The sequence below is a fragment of the Procambarus clarkii genome, chromosome 25, assembly GCF_040958095.1.
Source record: "Procambarus clarkii isolate CNS0578487 chromosome 25, FALCON_Pclarkii_2.0, whole genome shotgun sequence".
In the NCBI taxonomy this organism is placed as follows: Eukaryota; Metazoa; Arthropoda; class Malacostraca; order Decapoda; family Cambaridae; genus Procambarus; species Procambarus clarkii.
This window is the reverse complement of record NC_091174.1, coordinates 26,096,998-26,117,344: the sequence shown is the minus strand read 5'-3', so window position 1 is coordinate 26,117,344 and position 20,347 is coordinate 26,096,998. Positions and strand designations below refer to the sequence as shown.

At 41.5% G+C, this 20,347-nt stretch overlaps 1 protein-coding gene across 1 annotated transcript in view; it reads left to right on the top strand.

The window, feature by feature from the left end:
* Positions 1–8,117: 8,117 nt before the first annotated feature.
* Positions 8,118–20,347, top strand: part of LOC138368479 (aldo-keto reductase AKR2E4-like) — a 34,162-nt gene continuing 21,932 nt past the window's right edge. Inside the window, exons 1-3 of the mRNA XM_069330997.1 lie at positions 8,118–8,240; positions 15,464–15,578; positions 18,306–18,473. Of these exons, the coding sequence (XP_069187098.1) occupies positions 15,468–15,578; positions 18,306–18,473 (279 nt within the window). The 5' untranslated portion in view covers positions 8,118–8,240; positions 15,464–15,467. The remainder of the gene's footprint in view (positions 8,241–15,463; positions 15,579–18,305; positions 18,474–20,347) is intronic.

Sequence of the window (20,347 nt, the reverse complement as noted above, 5' to 3'; positions counted from 1 at the left end):
TATTTAAATTTGTGTTTTAGGTTAATTTATTTAACAAAAATTACTTACTAGTGCTATGATCTCAGCCTACAGGAGAAACGAGTCTCCCCCTTGAAAGTTATTCAGCAAGCCTGACCTAACTAGAAGGTATAGGAAATATAGAGGTGATAACACATATGTAAAATAGTTGGTAGGATTTAAATAACAATTTAAGATTATGAGCAGTGAAGAAGAAAACAGATAAATGACTGGTTAGAAGATGTGGACATTTTGCTGGAGGTGTGAGGCTCGCTTCTGGAGGGCTTTGACCTCACTTGAGCGCCAGACATCGAAAGGGAAAGCCGCGCTCCGTTGAGCTCACGTCAGAAAGGAACCCCTAGTGATATATTTCAAAGAGAAGTGTGCAGACGTACCAGCTGTGGAATCGAGCCTAAGGATGTGTGGTCTCAAGTCCTGGGCGATGAGGAGTGTTTATTAAACCGCCCAGAGGCATTATTGTGGGCCGTGGAAGCGCCCTGACCAAGCTTCGTCAGAGGGAGGAGCGCCCTCGACCAGATAATCTGTGGTAAGCACGATTTATGCCAGTTCATAGTGATTGCTTGTAGTTGGTCGTGTGCCCAGCGACAGTAGCAATGTTTATTGGTAAGTTAGACATGTCTTAATAAGGCAGAAAACCTGAAATAAGAGAGTGGAGAGGGAGGAACACGGAGCGACATCCGTCTCCTCTGAGCGCTGGCAGGCAACTGAGGGAGCCCGGCTCCTGACGCGGACGACCCTCCCAGCGTGAGTGAGGACCGCCGCCGGGCGAGGTGGAGTATGGACCCGCCCCACAGGGGAGTCCACTCTCACTGTATGTAGAGGACAGATAGAGGTTTGATGCAAACATATTGTGTGGTGATTTTTGTTTATGTGTTAAAGGGGAAACAATTTCATTGGAGTGTCAATGGGTTGCAGGTTTGTCTTTGGGGAAGAAGTTGCTGAGAACTTCGAAGCCAGCACAGATGAAGTAGTTGATGAGACTCCAAGGTAGTGGAGCAGAGGACCTGGAGCTGTGAGGAGAAGCAGTGAAGAGGAGTGTCACGTGCTTCTGTAGAGGTGGTGAAGCACCATAGTTACTCGAGGGAACTTCATGGTGTAGCAGCCAAGAGAGCTATGTAGGAACCTAGCAGAAGGGTGAAGCACCGTAGTTGCTCAAGGAAACTTCATGGTAGCTGCCTGGAAGAGCTGCAGAGGATCCTGGTAGTTAAGCCCGGAAGAACCTAAAGATATCAGGGTAGTGAACTTCCAGAGGTGGAAGGGACGTTCTGGTGGATTACTTGTAGGGAGTTGATAGTGTTTGGTTGTCATTAGCATGCAAGACGCAGTGAGAGGTGAGTGAGTGTTTACATTCTTATGTCAAGGAGTGTTTTATATTGAAGTTTAGAGTTACAGTCGTAGGCTGGATTACCTACAGATGCATGTGTTCTAAGACTGATAGAGTGATCGATTGATCATTGTTGTTTATCAAGGAACATTTGTACTGATATATGTTATTGCATTCACATGCTGATTTTCTTTGTACACATTTATAGATACATATATATATTCTCTTGCTGATGGTGCAACAGTGTATGTAGACTTGATCAACTTGAGGAGGTTGATAGTATCAGGTGGTGAATCAGAAGATAGGATACCACTTGGTAAACTGATAATAGAGTTCTGATGGTGTTGGAATGCAACCTGATTGTAATAGTATAGAGTATAGGATTCATTATTATTATATGTGTGTATGTATTGTGTATGTGCTTCGTCCAGTAAATGTATTCCAATTTGCTGGTGTTTGTCCTTGTCCTAGTGAGGCTTCCCAGAAAATAGTAAAGGAAGAGAGAGAGAGAGAGAGAGAGAGAGAGAGAGAGAGAGAGAGAGAGAACCAAGAACCACCGCTGTGGACAGGGTAGGATGGAAGATTAGTAAGTTAAAGGGGATTGAGGAGATCATATCACATAAGGAGAGAGTGGGAAGTCACAGCGGCTCAAGTGGGTGTGTGCACGTGACAACGAGGCTAAGTGTTGGAGCCGCATCCCCTAAATATGTGACGTTGAGCCCCTCTCCAAGAGCCAGAAGCGCCTAGTGTGATCTCCTAGCGAGGTATAAGCACTCTACTGAGTTGTGGGTTGGGTTGTCTGCAAAGGAGGAACAACACGACAACACCACCAACACACAATCTATAATACTAGTCAGTATACTACTGTCTAAAAGTTAAGAATTTACACATTCTGACTATTGACGATCGTCACAATAGGTACTATCTAAACAGGAGGATGTGTTGACCATAAAGGTTCCAGCAGATCGGGTGGGGACTGTCTTTTCAGCTGGACCCCCCTCCCCCCTCCCCCCATCTCTACTATTTTATACTCAGAGACTTTAGTGAGTGAATTTGTAAGGTTACTGCATATTGTATTTTCATATTTAAGAGGTAGGTGATTTCAGGAGCAGTCAGCTGTATTTGCTCTCAATTTGTTATGTGTTGACTTTAATTCTGAATTAATGTTGACATTCGAATATCAACTGAAATGGTTGAATTATGATACCCTTAATAGTAAATGTATGAATGATTAACTTACTTTTTAAATTGTCTTTAATTATGATCCCTAGATCTTGGACAGTGAAAGGTAGAGTGGAGAGCACTTTGAAGCGTACTTGCTGAAGATGATTTAAAATTCTTGACTATATGATTACATGTTTTCTGTTGATGCGTGATAACATTAGATAATATTATTCTGCAGACAAGTTACATTCCTTGTTTTATAAGTAACTATTGAATGGATGGTGGCAGCACTTTCTACTATTCTTTCCTACTTTCTAACACTTTCATCCTTTCTACCTATTTCCTTCCCCCCCCCCATGTTCTCTCATTCTAAAATTTTCCCTTTCTCCTAACCACTCTTCCTCCTCCCTTCCATCTCATTACCTACCTCATTCTTTGAGTAATTTTATTTTCCTTCTCCAATTTCCGATACGTTACAATCCGGACGTTACACTGTTGCATCTATTCCAGTTTACCTGTCCTTTGCTTTCTATATTTCCTCGACTCCCTCCTGCATTTTGTATTTGCTTCCTGGCACTACCTATTGAACTCCGGGTTATTATATGTTTTCCAACTTTTTACCCTTAATGGTAGTATGAATCTCTCTTCTGCCCCTTTGTACTTCAGTTTTACTTTGTCCATCACTTCCTGGACCGTCTTCCCACTGGGTTCTTCCGTTCTTCCTCCATTACACATTTCCCAGATACTCTCTTACTTTCATGTAGTCTTCTTTTTAATAGTCTCCTCTCCCTTCCCTGACTCCTTGTCTAATGGGCACTGTTCTGAATTTCATCATGTAGTCGAATACCAGGACATAATGGTAACTTTCTCCTAGTGGTACTTAATGCTCAAAGTTTTCCATGTTTCCTCATTCTGGGTGAAAATCAAGTCCAGAAGGCTTGGTGTGTTTCCTCCCCGTTCTCTTGTGTCCTCCTTTATATGTTAGGTTAAGAAGTTTCCTTCTACAACTTCGTACGTTTTTTTTCTCCCCACGTTTATTCCTCACCATGAGGATTTCTGGAATCCCAGTCAACCTCTCCATGATTTTGTCCCCCGTGACTAAAAGTTTAGCTCTCATTCTGTGTGCCACTGTTGCTGCTCTCTTTAATGTGTCTACGTATGCTTTGTTGTTGTCATCATATTCCTGCCTGGGCCTTGTGTTGTTTGGTGGGGGGTTGTAAATCACCAGAACCTAACCACAATTCATTTTCCAACTGCTGTCAGTGTCCCATGATGAAGTCTGTGTATACATTTTCATTCTGATTCTTGAGTTCTTAAAATTTCCACTCCTGTTTTACTCTGAGTGCAACTCCGTCTTGGCTTTGTTGTCTTTCTGTCCTTGTCACTTAGAATCCCCCTGAGAATATTGCATAATAGACCATACCATTTATTTTTGTTTCCACTATTGTAATCAAATCTAGGTAATTTTTACTTACACAATCTTTAATTTTCTCTGCTTTATATGTAACTCCGTCGGCGTTCGTGTACTAAATCTTCAGGCTCTTCCTGGACACCTTACTCCCAGACATTTCAGTGTGATGGAGGGGGCGGGAGTCCGAGGGTGAGTGGGAGTCAAGGTGTGGGTGGGAGTCAGGGAGTAGGTGGTAGTCAGGGTGTGGGGTGGAGATCAGGGAGTGGTTGATGGTCAGGAAGAGGACAGGGGATTGGAAGTGTGTTGAGGTCTGGGAGTGAGTGGAGGTAAGGAAGTGAGTGGGAGTCAGGGAGTGAGTGGGGGTCAGAGAGTTGGGGGGGGGGGCTTCTCCAATGTCTTCAACAAAACCATAGGAGAAGCCGTTCGTTGAAGACATATGAAGGAAGGTGAAACGCCATGCAACCTCTGAAGAGACAACTAACACAACACCTGTACCCCCTATTAGACTATTTTACAGGAACTTTTTTTCCACAGCTCATAAAACGGAGGAAAGGGTCCTGAAAGATATTGTTAATAGGAACGTTATCCCTACAGACAAAAATCAGAAGATACAATTGACGATCTACTATAAAACCAAGAAAACAGTCAACCTACTCATGAGAAACTCTCCAGACACAAAGCAGAACGCTTTAAAAAGAGACCAATGTCGTCTATGCCTTCAAATGCCCACTTGGGGACTGTAAGCCTCAAAGAATTCAGTATATACGCAAGACAACAACATCTCTTTCCAGGCGATTAACGATGCATAAGCAACAGGGCTCCATTAAGGAACATATAATCTCTTCCCACAACCAGACCATCACCAGAGAAGTATTAACAAAAAACACAGAAATCATCGATAGATACAGCGATAGCAGGCGGCTAGATATCTGCGAGGCACTACTTATTAAGAAGTCAACACCAGCAATCAACAGCCAATTAATGCACAACTATATTCTACCCACTTCAAGACTCCGCACCAATATAGAAGCATCAAGAAATATGGGCCAATAGGCCCTTTGCAGTTACTTCCATTCTTCCCTTTAACTTACAAAATATTATACCCATTATTTCGTGTTCTGTTTTGTGTTGAAAGTTTGTTTTCACCTCATCCAAAACTGTTGTAACATATCACCTCACCCAAATGCAGGTATAAAATCGAAGATGTTTAAACTCTGTTCAGTTATAGTTGTGTGTGTGTGTAAACTAAAGTCTTTGAAAATGTAATAAGTTTTACGAAACGCCCTCAAGTGTCGCGTGAGATTAGAAATAAAAATGAATTTTGGAGAATTGATTTTTCAGTTACCATCAACAGTGAAAAAAAATATAAGAAACATTGAGAAAATTAGTGTTAAAATTATTAATCTTAGTTTTTCGGTCATATTTAATAATATATGTCTACAGGAAAGACTGCTACCAAAATATATATTATGTAATATATATATATATATATATATATATATATATATATATATATATATATATATATATATATATATATATATATATATATATATATATATATATATATATATATTTATATTGCTACGAGAGATCAAAAGGATTGGAGTTGCTAGTCCTTATGCTAGCCTGCTTCACAGTTGACAATCACAAAGTGCTTCTGCCGAGGTCTTCTTTGCGCACTCGCTGGTACGCCCAAGCAACAAAACCTGCAACACTCGACCAGCCCCACTGGATAGCGCCTCCAAAAGTAAAGTCCACAGTGCTCGACCAGCCCACTTGGCTATTCCATCCAAGAGTAACGCCTACAGCGCTCGACCAACCCACTTGGCTAGTCCATCCAGAAGTCCACAGCGCTAGACCAACCCACTTGGCTAGTCCATCCAGAAGTCCACAGTGCTCGACCAGCACACTAGGCTAGTCCATCCAGGAGTAAAGTCCACAACGCTCGACCAGCCCATTTGGCTAGTCCATCCACGTCGACCTCTGTCTTCCACTGTCCCGACTTCACTGTCTTCCCTAGCCTGCCTCTGGTTCCTATTCACCCTTCAGCTTGGCAGACTAAAGGATGGGAAGCTATGATTACTGGGAGAGTCAACTTGCATAGTTCGGCACCCGGATCGTAGATGGCGCCGAAGTCGTCACAGGGGTCAGGGAGTGGACGGGGGTAAGGGAGTGGACGGTGGTCAGGGAGTGGACGGAGGTCAGGGAGTGGACGGTGGTCAAGGAGTGGACGGTGGTCAGGGAGTGGACGGTGGTCAGGGAGTGGACAGTGGTCAGGGAGTGGACGGTGGTCAGGGAGTGGACGGAGGTCAGGGAGTGGACGGTGGTCAGGGAGTGGACGGTGGTCAGGGAGTGGAGGTGGGTCAGGGAGTGGACGGAGGTCAGGGAGTGGACGGAGGTCAGGGAGTGGACAGTGGTCAGGGAGTGGACAGTGGTCAGGGAGTGGACGGTGGTCAAGGAGTGGACGTGGTCAGGGAGTAGACAGAGGTCAGGGAGTGGACGGGGTCAGAGTGAACGGGGGTCAGGGAGTGGACGGTGGTCAGGGAATGGACGGGGGTCAGGGAGTGGACGGGGGTCAGATAATGGACGGTGGTCAGGGAGTGGACGCCATATTTCCTTTAAGAGGAGTCGGAGGTTTTTAACCATAGATGACCGAGGGATGAAGAGGAGCTTCAGCCCAGGAGCTGAAGTTCAGTCTTACAAACCCATATTATTAAGAGTTCATTAGGTATTAATTGTTACATAAGAACACACCTTCGTGCACCTATTTCTACACAAAATATTGTCATCATAACTTTGTTCCTGCCCAGGCACGCCTACCCCCACCTTCCTCGCCTCCTCCCCAACCCCTCCACGCTGCGACCTCCACCCCACCTCCCTCCATGCTCCGTCCATGCCTCAACACCCGTCCCCCCTCCACACTCCATCCACGCTGCGACCCCCACCCGCATCCACGGTCCGTCCATGCTTCGAAACCCCCACCTACCCGTCCCCAACACACTCCCTCCTAATTATAATGGTTATACTTATTGTTATAGTGGTTATACATATGGTTATACTTATAATGGTTACAGAGGCACAAAAAACGCTCATGAATTGAACCAAAAATATCTTTAGTTAAGTACGTTGCGTCTGTGATAATTAAGTTACATAATACCGTTGTATTATGTAACTAAATTATTATGTATTATGTAACTAACGTATTATGTAATTATATTTCATGACCGTTGTCCAGCCTCCCGACCTGAAGGCACTTACAGCAGCTGTTGGTAGAACGTAACAAAATTTATTGTTGTTCCCTAAAATGTTAACGTTTAATTCTCTTTATATACATCAAATTGAAAGCCACAAATGTGGATAGTAACTGTAGAACCCATACTGCCCTAAGTCAGCAATCCCGGCCCTTGTCAACAGTACCTTACATAAAACATGTATGCACTATACGAGGCCTAGACAAGTTTGATTGCTTATCAAACTTGCTATACGGTTATCATAACGGCAATGGGCTGTTGACACTATTATATTGTCACGATAATGAGCAGATTTTGCATGACCTTCAACCGTCGCATATCGATAGTGGCATTCTTGACCTCAACGTCTCCCAGACTCCAAACGTGTTTTTCCAGGTGGAAACTTTAAGACTGAACTTACGTGTAATATCGAACAGTCCAAAGGGACACATAACCCACTAGTTTACTTTACTAGTGAACTGTGTCCAGCATTAAATATATTTTCTGCTTTTTCAGATCATAGTGGTGCCCTTGATGACCGTCAATAACCCCAGAGATAGAAGATTTAGCAGAGGATAACTCAACTCATGGTGGAGAACTAAGACGCGGGGCTCAAGAGCTGGAGCTTGATCCCAAACTTCGCAAAGTATAAAAATACAAATATATTCGAATGAATGAAATTTTCATTTGTAGAGAGACTGCATTAAGCTCATCATTGCATTATCTGACCAGTAACTGCAAATCCGGAGCTTAATACCTAAAGTTGAACCCTGTAAATATATCTATACATACATGCACGCACATTGATTACACAATATTCATAAACTCTCAAATATTAATACAAACACACTTCAGTGAGGTATACATATTCGGACAAACAAAAGACATTTGATGGATGATTCGTCTCTTCGCAACACCATGGTGCAAAAAACAAGAGCGAGGAAATAGTGATGAGCAATCATGCGATGGCATCCTGGGCCGCAGCGGGCCGCTACAGCGCTCTCAGGCCAGTAGGTGGTGTGAGTGTGTGAGGTCCAGGAGAGTGCCAGAGTGCCACCTTGTCTCTCAACTTGTTATATTCTACCACCAGGTGAGTTATGATCATCGTTCTCTCATAATCTGCAGTAATGACTGTATTTATTAATTTGTGTTATAAGTATATACACCACAAAGCGACAACAGACCCCATTGATGATGTTTGGCTTCAGGAATGCAGAGTTCTCACCTGGGATCGTCTTTATAATTAACCCATATTTCCAGTAATTCTTGTATTTTGTATGTTAAAAGGATCCTCGCTCATCGACCTCTCACACGTACAAGAACTCAAGGGCGTGAAGGTTTATTAGGGAAATTCTGCCCTCAATATTTTTAACCTGCTTGCTATACGGTAATCGTAACGGCAATGGACTGTTGACACTATTATCTTGTCACGATGATGAACAGATTTTACATCTGCTCATCTGCTTTGACCTTCAATCGTCGCATATCGATAGTGGCATTCTTGACCTCTGTATTGGCCTCAACGTCTCCCATACTCCAAACGTATTTTTCCAGTTGGAAACTTTAATACTGAACTTATGTGTAATATCAAACAGTCCAAAGGGACACATGACCCACTGCTCAGATCAAGTAACCCAATAACATGTTTATTATAATGACTCCAAACAATATTCACTTCGAAGCACAACTTGGAAAATTAGACTGGCGAATATGAAGATTCATATAACTCATATGTTTAGATGGCCTTAGAACCTCTTGTAGATAGTCCTGGATGAGGCAAGGAAATGTATGATAGAGCTGCGACGAAAGACTACAAAACCTTTATCAACAGCCTGAATTCTCACCCTGATACTCCAGGCATGGAGGATATCAACAAGATTACAGTTAAAATCTAATGTAGATCTTATCCGATACACAAAGCAAATAAGGTGGTTGGCGCTTTAGCCTTCCAGCTAAACACCCTTCCTCTTGCCAAAGAGAAGATATTAAATATTTGACGTGATGTCAAGAAAGGTTTGCTTACTTCATTTCCGTAAGGAATATGACTGTCATGCTTTCATTGAATTTTAACTAATCTCTGTCCTACATATAACTAAATCCACATCGCTTTTGATAAAATGCGTTGGCATTTTTAGGCTGGCATTCAAATTATTTGACCAATAGACTAATCATTTAAACTCCTAATCTCAATTATATATATATATATATATATAATTGAGATAATATATATATATATATATATATATATATATATATATATATATATATATATATATATATATATATATATATATATATATATATATATATATATTAGTATATTTTGGTAGCAGTCTTTCCTGTAGACATATATTATTAAATATGACCGAAAAAGTAAGATAAATAATTCTAACACGAATTTTCTCAATCTTTCGTACATTTCTTTTCACTGTTGGAGGTAATTCAAAAATCAATTCTCCAAAATTCATTTTTATTTCTAGTCTGACGCGACACTTGAGCGCGTTTCGTAAAACTTATTACATTTTCAAAGACTTTACACATACACAACTGAATAGAACTTACATATCTCCGATTTGTTTATATCTACATTTGAGTGAGGTGGATGGGGTGAGGTGGTATTTAATAGGGTATTAATTTCATCAACACAAGACAGAACACGAAACAATGGGTATTGAAATGGAAGTGATTGTAGAAAGCCTATTGGTCCATATTTCTTGATGCTTCTATATTGGAGCGGAGTCTTGAGGTGGGTAGAATATAGTTGTGCATTAATTGGCTGTTGATTGCTGGTGTTGACTTCTTAATGTGCAGTGCCTCTCAAACGTCAAGCCGTCTGCTATCGCTGTATCTATCGATGATTTCTGTGTTGTTTACTAGGATTTCTCTGGCGATGGTTTGGTTGTGGGAAGAGATTATATGTTCCTTAATGGAGCCCTGTTGCTTATGCATCGTTAAACGCCTAGAAAGAGATGTTGTTATCTTGCCTATATATTGTTTTTTTTGGAGCTTACAGTCCCCAAGAGGGCATTTGAAGGCATAGACGACGTTGGTCTCTTTTAAAGCGTTCTGCTTTGTGTCTGGAGAGTTTCTCATGAGTAGGCTGGCCGTTTTTCTGGTTTTATAGTAAATCGTCAGTTGTATCCTCTGATTTTTGTCTGTAGGAATAACGTTTCTATTAACAATATCTTTCTGGACCCTTTCCTCCGTTTTATGAGCTGTGGAAAAGAAGTTCCTGTAAAATAGTCTAATAGGGGGTATAGGTGTTGTGTTAGTTGTCTCTTCAGAGGTTGCATGGCGTTTCACTTTCCTTCTTATGATGTCTTCGACGAAACCATTAAACCATAAATTATTTCTTCTGTTCCCCAACTAAACGTGTGCCCTGGCATTATTCTCATACATTAGCTGTTTCGGCCATTGGCTGTCAGACATTCTAACAACATTGCCTGAAAACTCACGCATCATAGCCGGAGTTTTCTGTAGGAGGGTGTTAGACACTGGGAATACCGGCCCCTTCCAGGATCTCCTTATCTGGGATTTCGTCGTGTCACCTGATGTGGAAGAGTCTGCAGAGACTACCCAAGTGAAAGTGATTGAGCTCTTTGGCGTGTCAACTGTAGACAGTCCAGATCACACTGACGTAGAGAAGACTGGTGAGTACCACTACATGATAGACCTTCAGTTTCGTAGTAAGGATGATAAGCCTTTCCGCTCCCAGACATTCTCACGGAATCTTCCAAATGCAGTGCTGGCCTTGGCGATCCTCTTGTTAACTTCTGCGTCTATGTTCACCTTTCTTGAGAGTATAGTGCTAAGATAGGTGAACAGGTTCTTCCTCTTGACAGTGATGTGCAGTTCATTGTAGGGTATACCTGGTGTGGGTTGGTACATGACTTTAGTCTTTTAGGTGCTGATGATGAGACCGAAGTTGTCGCAGGCTTGTGAGAAGCAGTCAATTTCGAGCTGCATCATTTGCTCTGTGCTGGCGTGGATGGTTCAGTCATCGACGAACAGGAAATATCTTATGGCAGTTTCCTTCAAATTGTAATGGCCTGCAGGCGCCTGAGGGAAACAGCTCACTGTCAAACTTCTCCATTACCTTCATCTCTGCTGACCGAATCGAGGGCATTGCTCAGGTCGACGAAGGTCACGAAGTGATCACTATGTTGCTCCTGACATTTTTCTTGGAGCTGGCGTGAGGCAAATATCATGTCGACAGTTCCACGTTAGTGTGAAAGTCGTATTGGGTTTCTGGGAGGAGACCCTGCTGAAGGTGTAGTAGGATACGATCAAGGAACTTCCTGGCGATGGACAGAAGTGAAATACTCGGGGATTATCGCAGGACTGGCGTTGCCTCTCCTCTTGTAAATGTGAACTATGCTGACACCTTTTAACTGTTGTGGGACCTTCCCTTCATTTAACATGGACGGGAAGAGCTTTGTCAGTTTCTGCATCATGGCTGATCCTCCTGTTTTGTACACTTTAGCAGGGATTGCATCTGATCCTGGCGCTTTACCACAAGAAAGCTGCTTGATGGCCTTTCTGACTTCTTCTGTGGAAGATTTATTAAGGTCCTGGTTGATCTCCACTTAAGGTAGTCGAGCAATGGCCTCATCGATGATTGCGGCAGGGCAGTTAAGGACCTGATCAAAAGAGTACACAATCAATCTGTCTAAGATCTGCTTCTTTGTTAGCAGTTAAGCCCATCTGCACTGAGGAGGGATGTGGAGCCAAACGATTGTAGTCCATATATAACGACAGTCTCCATGGCGCAGTGGTAACACACTTAATGTGCACTTTGCAGGTGATTTGGCCTGGGTTTGTATCCTGGCCAGGGAGGATTGTGTAGCCGCTAATCCTTAACTATATGCCTCTGTTCACCCAGCAGCGACTGGTGTCACAGGGGGGTTGGGGGTGGGCTGGGGCTCTGCTAGCAATCGGCTACTAGGGGCTCAGAAGGCAGAATACTCAGCCCTTCCGACTCTCGGGACTCACCAGAGTCTCCTGGTCCCACATGGGAGGACCAGTAATACCCACCACCGCAGGTCTTTGCCCCCATCACTAGGGGTGCCACTGATTCACCCTGGGAGCCCTTCAGTCTACCACGGGAAAACTGCTATTAGCAATTCTGGCCTAGACCCATGGAGAAGTGAAGGAAGTCCCAGGCTTACCTTTTAACAATAACTTCCTCTGAGTCTTGCCTGCCAGACAAAAAGTTGCAGGAATTTCTTTCGCGCCTGCCTTCTCTATCTTCTTTTAACAAGGTCGCTAGCTGGGTTGCGATCTCTGCACCCCAGCAGTGCAGTTCAGTGGGTGTATTCTATACTGCTTGTTGCCAAAGTGTTGCTATTCCTACAGGGTTGAGACTGGTTTGACAGCCCAAGGTACACTTCCATAAAAGTCTGTGCTGCTTTACCATTCTCCAGCCACTAAGAATTTCTGTAGAAAACGGGATGTTCACTAGGTGGGACTATAATATCCCTCGTGTATGCTCATAGAAATTATTACGGAGGCACACTTAAACACAATGATAAAATATGTGAATTTACTGATATAAGCTACATTATTACATATACAATTAAAATCAATACGGGAAATGAAAAAAGAATAAAGAATCTGGAGATCGTCAGCAACTCTTCTTTCACGACCTCCAACAACTCCTTCAAATGGGCAGATTTAAAAGGGGCCACACACTCTCTCACAGAGGGGCCGCTTCGTCAACGTCGGTCACCTCATCTTCAACTGCCCCGTCGTCCACACACACTGTCCTCTTCAACAGTCCTGGACACAAGCTGCCCTGCAGCCTATCCTACTACTAATGTATCAATGTTATACTGTAACATACATAGGTAAATACCGTGGCCTATCTAGCCTACTCAAACAAGGGGTAATGGGAGGGAAATTGATCTACCTTTTCCATTCCTGACTCACGACGCCTGTCCCTCGATGGTGTGAGGTTCCCACGCTTCCTGAGTCGGTCCTTGACGATCCAGGAACGTTCCACAAGTCCTTAGGTGTCGTGAAGTCTTGGCGTCGTCGCTGAACCACTCCCAGAGTTTCAGATATCCCAGTCTTGGTTTACCGGTGGGTACTGAGCTAATCACTGTATGCACACACTCGTCCCTTCCCCAAGGCGTTGCTCCTTGCCCTAGGAACGGTGTCATCCCTCCAAAATCCTCAGTGAACGTGACCCGGTCACAGCTAGGCCTGCCCACCACACCTTCCAGACCTTCAAGCGTCAGGTGGCGCCCCTCCAGTATCGTCGCCGACAGATTCTTCAAGTTTTGGCACTTCTCTGCTCAATGAACGTGGTTTCTTCTTGCTTCCCGGAAGCACAGGGTTTTCAATAACAATGGTGGGCTGCAATGGCTAGTTTTAATCCACTGAGTAAGGCTCCAAGAGCCTCCAAACCTTAAGAGCTGACCGAGAAACGTCCTCCACCTCTCGCAGTCAGACCAACTCTGACGCTACCACACAGCTGGCGTCACCAGGGGCAATCGGTGACGTCACAGCGAGCTCTGATTGGTCGCCCGTGACCTAAGTTAGCCAATCCGCAGTCGGCTGGCGTCCTCCACAAAATGGCGGATCTGCAGGTAGGGGGGGTACGGTTTCATTTGTATCAGGGCAATATTTCCCCTTATCGACGAACTTATAATGTAAATTTCTCCCTTATCAGGCGGCCGCTCTGGTCGCCACATATACCAAAAGATTCCCCGCATCTCAGAGAATCAGTAAAGAAAGCTGATATGACTCTTGAAGCAGCCATACAGGAGAAACAGAAGAGGCCACCGTAACACTGGGTACGTAGTTGTTCAATTATTTGGCAGGTAGTATTCCATGGAAAATTAAGGTTAAGGACCTACCCAAAATGCTATGCGTGTTAGTGGCTTTAGAAGAATGTAAGGTCTCTTGTACATATAAATAAAATACATAAATAAAAATAACCTTCAGAACGTGATAGAAATATGTAGCGTTGGGACTGTTTGCATTAACCTTGGATTTCATCAGCCTTCTTGCTAAACATGCGTCCTGCATCTCACGGAGATTCCTTTGCACTATTCTTTGAGCACTGGCAAAGGCATCTTTCTTCCCTTATGATGTAGGGGCATTCTGTAATCGGAGATGCAGTAGACAGTATCTCTGAAGACTGCCCACCTCACCTAAATGCTGTTCTGGCCATTCTAGGGTGTCTATCATCCTGCCTTCTAGGTCGTCAGAGAATCCTTCAGCAACTTTGCTGCTCTTTAGCTTAGAGACACTGGGTCTCTATTCAGTGTTCTGACTATGGTGTCTTCTCGTGGGTATGATGAAAAGTTTGTATGTGGACACAATGAAGCAGAGAAAGGGACATGAGAGAGAGACATGATGGTCAGTCCAGCAGTCAGCACCACACAGGGCTTTAGTCACTCTCATGTGCTGCCTGTCTTTCTACCTATTGATGACAATCAGATACCAATGCCGAGATCATGGGTGCTTCCATGATGTCTTCTTGCGGCTGGGAAGGTTAAACAGTGTGATGGTGATGATGAGGTCGTGCGTAACACACACCGTGACGAGCATAAGGCCGTTGCTGTTGCACTTGTCAGTGTTATTTCTTCCAATGATCCCTTCCCTGGTCTGGTAGTCAGTCCCTACTCTGACATTGAAGTCCTCGAGAATAATAAGCTTCTCTGATTTTGGACTGCTGCAATGAGGTTGTAGAGTTCCTCACAGAATATTTCCATGATGTCATCTGGGTTGGTCATGGTTGAGGTATACACACTGATAAGTGTTGCACTCTTATTGCTTTCAAGTGGGAGCTGGAGTGTCATTCGGCGGTCGTTGATGCCCTCTGGGAGCTTGACAAGTTGTTGGGCGGGGTGGATTCTGATGGCAAATCTAATGCCAGCTTCAAGTCATTCTGCGTTACTGCGACCACTCCAAAAAAAAGTGGTACTCATCACCGTTCTCTGTAAGCTGACCTTAGAAGTCAAGCGTGTTTCCCCTAAGTAGTAAGTAAATAAATACACACACACGCACAGATATTTAGGCACCAAGCCCCTTATGATTGTCTGTAATACCCACCAGTTAAGTAACACTACAGAGTATTGTAAGTCATGCCCCAAGCGTCTGGCATGGACAGGATATCTTCCTTGTACTGGCAGATATATTTCCTATCTTATAGATTTCGATGGTATATTAACTGACATCCACGTAAGAAGTTTCACTCTCACTTGTGAATAATTAACTGAAATTTTAACTTTAATGATATTTATTTTAGAATGGATCATTGGTGATGTTTAGTGATCAACATCTTGCCTGTATATTTGTTACCAGGGTGATGCATAGGGCAGCTGCCGCCATGACGAAAATTCCAACACTTCCTCTCAGTTCAGGATCACATATTCCTGTGTTGGCGTTGGGTACAGGATACCTTGGCCACAAAGGCAAAGTAAGTGAATCTTGTTTTCACACAATCTATATAAATAAAAATATATATATTTGTTCAAAATTGCTAATCTCCGAAAGTTCTTCCCCGATTGCTTTGAAATTTTTGCATAACGTTCCATTCGCATCAAAGAGGGTTTTTATATACATACTATATAAATGTCACGTCAGTGATGGGAAAAACATGATTTTTTGAAAAACTGTGTTTTTCATGTATTTTTCTTGTGAGGGATTCTTCGAAACCTCTTTACCGATTGCTTTGAAATTTTGACACCACGTTGCATTGGAATAGGTGCATGTTTTTATATACCCACTATATACATGCTTCACCTGGAACAGGAAAAAAACATGCATTTTTTGAAAAACAACACTATCTGTTGGACGTAAGAGCCACACACTCTGTAATCTCTGAAAGTTCTTCACCTTTTGCTTTGAAATCTTGACAACGTTCCATTCGAATTAGCGCTTGTTTTTATATATATATACTATGTAGATGCCACACCTGTGGCAGGTAAAAACATTTTTTTTTAAGTACAGCATCATCTGTTGCACAAAATAGCAACACACGCTAAACTAAATATGTTATGATTCCATTTCACTGTTTCCAATTGCATTGATGAATTTAATTTTCATAGATTTCAATTTATTTTCATTTTGTTTTAATTATTTTCGGTGACATTGCGTTGGAAATGAGCTGTGTTGTTTACCATACTGTTCATTTCATAAGTATAAGTATGGATGCCATACCTGTGACAGGTAAAAACATTCTTTTTTTTATGAACCAACGCACACTGCCTATATAAATAAAAATGTAGATGTTCGTTTTCTCAAAATCAATAATCTCCGAAAGTTATTCACCGATTGCTTAGATATTTTCACACAACGTTCCATTCGCATCTGAGAGTGTTTTTATATACATGCTATATAGGTGTTACATCTGTGACAGAAAATAAACATGCTTTTTAGAAAAACTGTGTTGTTCATGTGTTTTTTATGTGAGGGAAAATTTTGGAACCTATTTACCGATTGCTTTGAAATTTTAACAGGCACGTGTTTTTATATACCCACTATATACATGCCTCACATGAGACTGGAAAAAATGTTTTTTTTTAAACAGTGTTGTTTATTAGAGCATTACACGTTGGAGCATTACATCATTAGAGCAACACACGTTGTTATCTCCAGAAGTTCTTCACTGATTGCTTTTAAATTTTAACACAATATTCCATTCGAATACGCGTGTGTTTTTATATACCTACTATATAATTGCCACCCCTGTGACAGGTAACAACATTTTTTTTTTTAAACAGCGCCATCTGTTTTACATAATAGCAACATACGCAATACTAAATATGTTTTGATTCCATTTCTCTGATTGCATTGATAAATTGAATTTTCGTAGATTTTGATTTATTTTGATTTTTATTTAATTATTTTGTGGGACATTGCATTGGAATTGAGCTGTGTTGTTTACCATACCATTCATTTCATCAGTATAGTTTATTTTTTATTTTGTTATTGTTTTTCATTTCGTTTTTATTTATTGTTTTTTTATATTTCAGTGATGTGAACATCAGATCATTTAATGTATCCAATTTTCTGATGAAAACATCAGAAATTTCCCCAATGGAAATTCTCACTATTGCATTCTGGCTAAACTCTGAAAGAGTACTATATTATTATTATTATTATCATTCATGAGAAAATCAGTTGTAGCAATGTTCAAGATTCGAACCCTTGGCCTTAATACTTCCAAGCCACGTACCTTACCTCAGGACCATGACATGGAATAACTTTTATTCCCTGGGATTCCAGTGAACCTAAATTGCAGCCTGAGGTACCTGCTGAAGCTAATGCAGTTTTTTTTATTTAACTCCCATGCACTCTGGTAAAGGTATTGGAGTTCATATTCCTGCAGCTTAATATGCTCCAGCTCCAGTTCTCATTACCCTCCAGCACTGATCAAATTGATTGTCTTATTGTTACATCAGACTAGTGTGATTCCCTCGTGCATTGTTATTATTATTATTATTATTATTATTATTATTATTATTATTATTATTATTATTATTATTATTGATATTATTATTATTATTGTTATTATTATTATTATTATTATTATTATTATTATTATTATTATTATTGAGAAAATCCATTGGGGCTGTGAAGCGATGCGAACCAGTGATCAAGGCATTCCAGCCTCATACCCTACCACCGTACAACAACTGAAATCTCACTGGGTCTGGAGGCCCCTACTGAAGCCAGCCCGTTCTTACCCATGACCCACAACCAACAAGGGGTCATACGTAAGTAGGGGCCTCCAGACTTCCTGTGATTTCAGTAAGATCAACATAATAACTTAGCAATTATTCGTATACATGTATGTCAATATCGTTTTATTTATTTAAATTCCTGCGAAGATGCAGCTAACGGTGCAAAAGCCCTTACCTATGGACATAGTCATTTTGGATTTTTAGGCAAAGTCTGACAACTCTATTCCAAAAAGAGCACGGCTTATATATGTTAATTCCCAGTTTATGAGTATTTTTTGTAATAGAGAAATATTCCAACATGCCACTGCAGCAACCAGGTCTCAGTCTCATGACAGATCACCAGAGAGAGATGATTAGTTCTTACATTCATATTATACCGTTCTACCTGGCATTGTAATTAAATGGTCCAGTGGAGTGAGAATTTTGCAGTGTGATTAGCTCCTGTAATCACCTGACAGATGTCTGAGGAGGAGGTTACAGCGGTACTAGAAACAGCGCTGGAGTGTGGGTACCGACACTTCGACACAGCTGCTTTCTACCGCAACGAGACCATCATTGGCCAGGTCCTGCGGCGGTGGATCTCTGAGGGCAAAGTTAAGCGGGAGGAACTCTTCATCACAACAAAGGTAGTATCACTGACAAACAACAATGGTCTTCATTTGAAAGTTTTCGGAATGCTCCGCGTTCATTTTGTCAAGATTTATATGTAATTTAACGGCATTATTTTGTTTGAGCTTCGAAGCATGTGAGAATTATATTAAAGTATTTTGTTCATACACGCATTACTATATCAACACTATTATTAGTAGGTAATTATTGCAATGAATTTCTATTTCTCAAATTTATATTTGTTTAAGTGAACGTCTTAAACAGAAGTATAGAGGGCAACTAGGCCTAACAATGTTTGTGTTATTGCTAACTAAATTTTATGGGAGAATTTACTGAACAAATAAAACAGAGAATGCTGAAGCAAATTATTCATGTCACACCACGTCAAGTCACGAAGTGTGACATGACGTGATGTGACACGACGTGATGTGACATGACGAGGTGGTGACATGACGTGATGGGACTCTAGTGGTGAGTGACATTACACAGAACTGAGATGTACATTCAAACTATAAAACATTTACAAACATTCTCAGTAACTCCCAAATAGACAGCCATAGTCCACATTGACATTGTTTATGTCACATAACCTTGACCCAAAATGGATAACCAGGAGATTTAGAACCTTATAAGAGAAAATGTTATATGCCAATTAATTATTAATAGTGAAGTCTCTTTAGAACAAGAAATTGTCAAACTAGTAAGAAATGTTTAAAAAAAAAATGAATAAGTTTTGAAATACGTACAACAGAGCAGGCAGAGATAAATTTCACAGAAGTTTTCACATGTATAAAACAAATATAGTTGTGGGAACTGGGAAATAGAAAAAATGAGACAGGTCAGGTAATTGATTATAACAAAGAAATGGATCGGATAATGAGTAATTTATTTCTGTATTTACATGATAAGACCTTTTTGTTATGGCAGGAGTTGAACAAACTTGTGAAGATGGTGAGGAAGACAAGTGGCCTAGTTTAGTGGCTATACCAGGTACAATGTTATTAAACAATTAGGACCAAATTAAGCCCAACACGTCTCCAGGCCAGATTAAGTATTTGGCAGGATTTTTAGAAATTGCGAAAAAGACCCTAGTGAACCCTTGTCTTGCACATTAAATTAATAATTAATTAGAGGCGAGGAATCGTGAATAAAATATATTTCAATCAGTAGACAGCGGAAATAGTAGTGACATTCTATATGTGAACTCTAACAAAGCCTTTAATGCTGGGCCTCATCATAACCTCATTAGAAGTGCAAGGAATCGAGGAGAGGATTAGTTTCTTAAACTGTTTCAGGTTACTTTACAAAAAGCAGAGTTAACATAAATGACCTCATTGGATGTATTCTGCAAAACACTTGCTGACAAGGTACTGGGTCCACACGGGACTGAAACTTCACCAGTGCCATTCTAGCCAACAAGTTTCAGTTGGATGTGTCGACCTGAGTAGTCTTGGTGGATGTGAACCAAGGGCTCCGAGTCTCCTCTGGGGTTTTTGAAAATTTCTTGTGCCTGTATTTAGTATTAATGATTTGCCAAGAGACATCCCAAGTAATCTATCTGGAATTATTTTCAACTGGAGCTTCAGACTATCAGACTAGCTGCGATAAACTCACGTACTCGACATGATTAATTAATAATGACGCAAGACAGTCTATAACCAGTCATTATATTGCTGAGTGGTTACGCAAGAGATAGTAAAGTTAAATGTTGTTTCCAGGAGCGTAGTGACAGTCAATAGTCGTCTGAGAAATCAGGTGAATCAATATGCCTCCGAATGTCATTACACTAGCTTAAGTGATAGTTGGCACTTAGCAAGCAAGCACTTAACGTACACAGGAAGGCACTTATTAGGTAGGCACTTATGACGAATACACTTAGAAGGTGGGTACT